We start from the raw sequence: 7,624 nt of genomic DNA on the forward strand, positions 1-7,624 counted from the left end.
TCTAAAAAAGGTTTTGCACTGTTTCTATACATACAGTAAGTCCAAAGCAGCAACAAACAATGTTTTGCTAATTCAAATGTTTGTAGACAAAAGCTCATTTAAAAAATAAGTATGACTGTCAGCGGATATATTAATCTAATTCTACACTTGGAAAGAGCATGCAAATTTGCATTGCCCTTTTAAAATAAAACACGTCTATATTTTCAGTGTAGTGCAAACTGAATGCTGTGGCTCCAGGTAAAGCAAACACAGGATGCAAAAATGTATATAAATATATAATTTTTATGGGGCATGGCTGTCACTTTAATTGAGACGTTGACTATTGCATATTCAATTCTGTGCTGCACTAGGCTGCATTAGCCAATCATGAATGCTTTGCTCTGCCATTGGCTGAGCTACGGAGAGAGCCGTGTACTGTGCGGAGAGGGGTGGAGAGGGGGGCTCTCCATCTCCTCTGCGCTCTCCCATTCAACCTCTGTAGTCAGCAGAACGAGTGGCTGAGCAGAGCTACACAGCATCCACGGCGACAGCATTCTGCAGATGACTCTGCTTCATGGAGGAGAGAGAAGGGAAAAACAACAAGAGTTGGAGAGAAAACGGGAGATCCACAGATGAAGAGCGACTGAAAGAAGAAGAGAAGCCCAGACGGAGTAAGAGTGGGAAATGAAAGCAATTGAGTAAACACTGCTGCCTGCCTGAGGAACACTGCAGCTGTACTAAATCTGGGGCTGTCAGGCCAACCCTCAGCAAAGCAGTGAGTGAGAGAGCCAACGGAGTAGAGGAGAAAAAGAAGTGATTTAAAGAAGCGGATCTCATCACTCTGGACAAGCAGGAATGGGAACCCCAAGAGCCTCTCCGTCAGCAGATGAAACTTCACACAGGAAAAGTGGTTTTGGATCACTAGTCTGAGTCTCTTCAGAGGAGTAAAGAAAAGGGACAAATAAAGAGAGTTGTCCTATTAGTTCCTGAAAGGTGAAACCTCATACAGGAACTCTGATTAATGCACTGCTGAGCTGAATACAGCTCAAGTCTCTGCTGTCCCCCTCGGTCCTGGTGAATGTCTTCTGTGCACACAGTCCTACTGCTCGGCAGTTGAACACACTCATGGTCGATGCCAAGGGAAGGAACATGAAATGTCTGACTTTCTTCTTAATGCTTCCAGAGTCAGTAAAAAGCAAGTCAAGTAAAAGCTCCAAGAAAGGGAATGCCAGTGGCAGCTCCAAGCTGCCCCCTGTCTGTTATGAGATAATCACTCTGAGGAGCAAGAAGAAGAAGAAGATGGCAGCAGATATTTTTCCCAGCAAAAAACCGGCATCTACCACCACAGTGCAACAGTACCAGCAGCAGAACCTCAACAACAACAACACCATACAGAACTGTAACTGGCAAGGACTCTACTCCACTATAAGAGAAAGGTAGGTACAAAGAGCAAGCCTCTTTCTAAACCAGGGACCATTACTGCTCCTCAAAACAGTTTCAATCAACAGTGCATTCAGATAAATCTGATATTTCAATTCAATATTTTTTCATAAAGTTCAGAAGATAAGAGCTGCACTTTTAATTGCATTTTAATTGCAATTTTGAGCAGAAGATCCATACATCAAAAATTAGATTCAATGTATCCTTAAACACTGACACTGTATTTGTAAGTGTGTGTGTGTGTGTGTGTGTGTGGGGGGGGGGGGGGGGGGGGTATGGGTGGGTGTTTCCCCTGCCCTGCCCTCAGTCTGCTGGGGGTATCTCTGTTTACACCCTCTCCTGCTCCTACAGACTTTGTCGCTTTGACATAACAGAGGGCGGACAGGCACCGGGTGCGTTTGATATGCACAACAAGCAGAGGCTGCTCTGTACTAAAAGCAAAATATTTACCTTGGCCTATCAGTAAAAGACCACAGCTGTCCAAAGCAAAATGTGTGCTTTCCGACCTGGCTTTGTTGTCTATCCAGAAATTCATGGGGCTGTTTACCCACCCCTGTGACATGTACCACTATTCAATAATATATGAAGGCAGCTTTATTGTTGGTCCCATTCTTTCACAGTGGGGATTTTCCATTCAGTTCATTGTCTTGTTTGCCTGTTTTTGTGTAGATTTTAAGAGTTTAGGTGTGTTTTAGTGCTATGTAACACTGTTAAATCAATTAAATGTCTTTCTTGCATCAAGCAATAGGGAAACTTTCCTACAACTCTTAGTTTAAGAGAATCACATACATGTAATTTATGTATACAAAAGACCAACTGGGTATATCATTCACATATAAATACATATAAATGGGTTTACAAGTGCACTGATCTTTAGATATCACCCTAGTATATCAAAGTGATGTTTTTCACCTCTTCTTCTCGTAGAAGAGGGTAAAATATGGAAACTTAATCTTCTCCTGTTTGTGTGTGTTTCTTTCCCTCTTTAGAAATTCAGTAATGTTCAACAATGAGCTGATGGCAGATGTTCACTTTGTGGTGGGTCAGCCTGGAAGGACCCAGCGGCTGCCAGGACACAGAGTAAGAATTTAATCAACCAGTAAAGTCACGGTGGCAGGAAAGAAATTAGCAAACAAGCAATCAGCCAGCCAGCCCGGCACAGTGTTGTTCATATCATATCAGCATAAAAATAATCTTCCACATTGCCAGCAGTAATGGGAGTGAAATCCTTTGTGCTCCACTCTCACTTCCGCACCATGTGTCTTTTCTAGACAGTCCTCAATTATTTATGTAAATGAGGCTGACGGATAGAGGCACGGAGTGAGCGAAGGAGGAAGGGATATCCTCTTCGGAAGTCATCTCACACACGCCTTTATCTCAGTTTTAGCTCAGCTTTTCAGAGATAGCTCTGCAATTACTCAACTTTTAATCAAACAGCTCCAACAGCACACAGTTACAATAATAGGGCAAGTAAGATGCATTCAACTCTGGATCTCACATCCTACTTTACTCTGTACTTGAATTATGGATTGACAATACAATACATTTACTATATATAGTCATCATTATTATTATTATTAGTAGTATTAGTATTATTATTATTTGGCCCATATTCATTCCGTTTATTCCACTTGTAACAAGGCGGACAATACCCTTCTTTGTTTAGTGTGCCCTCCGACCTCATTGCTTCTTCCAAGATGTTCACATAAATGATTAAGGTTTATAGCTGCCTAGACCATGTGCCTCATCTAAAAGCATATCATTATGTCTACTATAGAATATGATTATAACATTCACATTAAATCTGGTAAGTGATTTTGCAGCCATGAATATGGCTGGTCTATCCATTCCTCATCTACACAGTCAGATGAGCCCTGCATGGGTCATCTTTTTTGTACTTTATATGGTACCCAAATGTATTATCTCTGATTGGTAGCTGCAGTGCACTTCTTCTTTATTGAAAGCAGTTATGGAAGGACATTGAGGATGACTTGACTGCACTTTATGCTGAGACATTATGCCAATGGGATATAATGACGTTCAGAGCAGCAATCTTTATTGTGTCCATTTGGCAGGACTCGGATGTGCGTTATGATTTCATCTACAATAGTATATCAAGATGGAGGATGCTGCAAGCAGCACAAAGCAGTAATTTATGTGAACACCTGCAAATACAATGAGTCAAGATAAGATCATATAATATTATATACTCATCTTTCACTGAATTTCAGTGTGCAATAACAGCATTGTTTTCAAAACCCCTTACTTTCAAGGTTAATTTTAGATTGGGTTCACAGCAATTTTAAGAGGAAGCATGTGTGCCTTTTTTGAGAAAATGTATACCACCCACATACCCACCTACACAAACTGTACTTGTGTAGCATACACACATAGCACAGATATGCACACACTAAAACATGAATGTACTTAAGTACAATAACATAATTAATAGCCATGAATACAGTGCTTAATGCTGGAATTATCAGTCACATTGTGTTGCACCTGATGTCATCTTAAGTCATTCATTTTAGAAGATTGAACTTTTAGCGCACTCAGTTCAGTTGTGGTATTGAGATTTTTTTAGAGGCAGTCTTGTTCATTAGAAATCTACCTCCCTGTCCTCAGGGGAAATAGTTCTGGCTGAGCTCTGCTCATTATGTGAGAAACTCAACAGGTTCAATCTCTCTGTGATTAGACTTGGAGGCATTGTTCAATATCCACAAAGAGGTTTGTGTTTTTATGTGAAGAGTAAGAGTTACATATGAACTAATTAGATTTAGTACAATTCCCACTTCAGATAATCTTTTCCCCTTTTACCGAATGTTACTACATGTCGGGTGGTTTCCAGTGAAATCACAGATGGCATGTTTTCATTTCTCTTTTTTGACTCTGTCACTTTGTTTTCTCTTCTTCTTCCAACAGTATGTTTTGGCTGTGGGCAGCTCAGTGTTCCATGCCATGTTTTATGGTGAACTGGCAGAGAACAATGATGAAATTCATATTCCAGATGTGGAACCAGCAGCATTTCTGGCAATGCTGAAGTAAGAATCCTCCTCTGTCTTAACTCTTCAACAAAAAGTACTTCCTTCAACTGGCCCTGTACTTGTGTGTTTTCTGCAGTACCTTTAAACAAATACAGTCATATGTATGTGCATAACTGCTATTTCAGTTGGATTTTGGTGGAATGAGAAGTAGTCTGCTTATCTCTGGCATATCTTGGACAAACCTGTTTCACACTTACACTGTTAGACAAATGAAATAAACTTCTTTCTTCCTCTACCTGAGAGATAAAACCTGTATCCCTCTAATTTCAAATCACCATTTTATTCTACTTTCCACGCTGAATCACTCCATCCATCCTCCTTGTTGTTCCTCCATCACATTTATTTGTGAGTTTTCGAGGCCGTGTCCTTGCAGGCAAGCTACAGTAGGTGGTAGATGAGGGTGTAGCAGGATTTTGTTAGCCCATTTGATTAGTTTGTACAGTTTCACTCTGGATCGAATTATTATTAACTATTATTTGACCATATAAATATAGAGCCATGCTATTGCTTACAATACCCTTATATCCGTCAACCATAATCAAAGTATTTTTGTCTGTTTTTTCAAGCCACTTTTAAAATATAATTAGCTTCTTAAACAAAAATGTTTACAATTTTTCATATTGCATGTCATTTCTGTGGTGTTTGATGTGTGATACTGTTATCTATAAAGCCTCATTTTATGTCAACAGGTACATTTACTGTGATGAAATTGACCTGAGTGCTGACACAGTGTTGGCCACTCTTTATGCTGCCAAGAAGTACATTGTCCCTCACCTGGCACGTGCCTGCGTCAACTTCCTGGAGACCAGCCTGAGCGCCAAGAATGCCTGTGTGTTACTCTCCCAGAGCTGCCTGTTTGAGGAGCCAGAGTTGACACAGCGCTGCTGGGAGGTGATTGATGCCCAGGCTGAGCTAGCGTTAAGCTCGGAGGGCTTCTGCGACATCGACGCCCAGACCCTGGAGAGCATCCTACAGCGAGAGACACTCAATGCTAAAGAGATAGTGGTGTTTGAGGCTGCCCTAAACTGGGCTGAGGCTGAGTGCCAGAGACAGGATCTCACCTCATCGACTGACAACAGGCGTAAGGTTTTGGGTAAGGCCATGTACCTGATACGTATCCCTACAATGGCTCTGGATGATTTTGCCAATGGAGCAGCCCAGTCGGGTGTGTTGACACTTAACGAGACCAATGACATCTTCCTGTGGTACACAGCAGCCAAGAAGCCTGAGCTGCAGTTTGTCAGCCTGCCTAGGAAGGGCCTGACACCCCAGCGCTGCCACAGATTCCAGTCCTGTGCTTACCGAAGCAATCAGTGGCGATATCGGGGCCGCTGTGACAGTATACAGTTTGCAGTGGATAAAAGAGTTTTCATCGCAGGGTTTGGACTGTATGGATCTAGCTGTGGCTCAGCAGAATACAGTGCCAAGATTGAGTTGAAACGTCAAGGAGTACTGCTGGGACAAAACCTCAGCAAATACTTCTCTGACGGTTCCAGCAACACCTTCCCAGTATGGTTTGAGTATCCGGTCCAGATTGAGCCTGATACCTTCTACACTGCCAGTGTGGTTCTGGATGGGAATGAGCTTAGCTACTTTGGACAGGAAGGGATGACGGAGGTGCAGTGTGGGAAAGTGACATATCAGTTCCAGTGCTCCTCGGACAGTACTAATGGCACTGGAGTGCAGGGGGGACAGATTCCTGAGCTCATCTTCTACGCTTAACAACCGCTGTGCACACATTGGACTGATTTTCAGTGCACTTGTGGGGAATGGAAAAATATCCCTTTGTGCATAGTGTCACTTTCTGGTATTTATTTTTGTCACTAATGTGCAAAAAGAAAAAATAATCTAATTTCAGACCTCTGATAGGGTCTTTTGTGGTTTTGCTTTCAGTAATTGGTCCACTTGAGTAGGACAAGATAGATGTCTTAAGATGTTGGATTGTTCAGATACGTGGATGAACGAAAGTCCTGAAAGATTCAAAATAGCCTGCACTACATGTGCATGTACATATGCATATATGTAAATTCTGAAATGTATATGATGCCACAATTGTGGCCAATGTGGGCCACAAAGATATCTTATTTGATGAATATGCTACAGTATGTTTATTATTTCTATGCTTGCATAGAATGCACATATATAGCAGCAATACTTCACATTCTTCATCCTTCAATGAGCATTTAATGTCATGACTCAGTCAGGACCATCAGCATTATAAATGAAGTGAAAAAGACTGTATGACACATGAAATGGTATTAGGCATTTGTATTTGAGTGGTTTAAATTGAATCTGCAGCTTTTTGATACTTTGAATCTAGTAATGGGCACTTAGAGAGTTCTTGAGGGGTCTTAGATTAGAGGGCACTATATATAATAAGACACATAACCCATACAGCATCTCTCTCTGTAGCATGTTGCTCTGCACCTATACTCATCTCAGTCACTCTGAGGTTTCATTTGGATCAGTAGCATTATGTTTACAGTACAAATTTTACTTTCAGTGATCACTATTAACCACACCATAGTAGAGTGAAAGATTTGCTTGGTTTAATCTGTCTGCATTGCAGTACTTACAGCATGGGCAGAACTGTTTCATTTGAGCTAACGTGTACTACTAATTGTTCTGGCGCCTTGGTTTTGTTTACAGCAAAAAGATCAATGATTGATTCATTGTTAGAAACTGTTTATCTTGTGGATTTTTACTTCTACTAAAAAAATCTGAACTGCTGAGCTCTCCCTCCCAATGTGATCCTACAGTATCAGTATTTGCATACTGTATATGCTACAAAATTGCACTGATGTTAGTTAGTAATCGTTATTTTTGTTTTAATTGTTCTTTTTAATGAGGCAGATTCTTTTGATTTACTGTGCTACTGAATTTTTTTTTGGTGTAGGATAAACATCCACAGGCTTGTCTGCTGATAACAATGGATGGCCAAACTGGTGTTCATGTCCTGTGTTTACGTGCTACAGTGCTGGGAGACCAACGAATGTGTATGATTGTTGATGATGCAAATAAACAAAACAAGTGGTACATATTGGTCGTTCATCCCATCTGTAAAAAGCAATAAAGCTACACACTTTGTCTGAAATTAGGAGATAGGGACAGATGATGCCCTTCAGTACTGCAGTGATTTACAATGCCAAGGAGAGCTGTCT

The 7,624-nt window shown here is 41.0% G+C and overlaps 1 protein-coding gene across 1 annotated transcript; it reads left to right on the forward strand.

Moving 5' to 3' along the window:
- Nucleotides 1-1,263: 1,263 nt before the first annotated feature.
- Nucleotides 1,264-6,185, forward strand: LOC310953401 (BTB/POZ domain-containing protein 3; the record flags this gene model as incomplete). Its single annotated transcript, XM_083922431.1, has 4 exons — nucleotides 1,264-1,415; nucleotides 2,409-2,499; nucleotides 4,342-4,460; nucleotides 5,153-6,185. Exons 1-4 carry the CDS (start codon nucleotides 1,279-1,281, stop codon nucleotides 6,183-6,185), a joined length of 1,380 nt encoding a protein of 459 aa, XP_083778557.1. The 5' UTR covers nucleotides 1,264-1,278.
- Between the last annotated feature and the right edge of the window lie 1,439 nt (nucleotides 6,186-7,624).

This window comes from Echiichthys vipera, assembly GCF_963691815.1.
Source record: "Echiichthys vipera genome assembly, chromosome: 11".
Classification (NCBI taxonomy): domain Eukaryota; kingdom Metazoa; phylum Chordata; class Actinopteri; order Perciformes; family Trachinidae; genus Echiichthys; species Echiichthys vipera.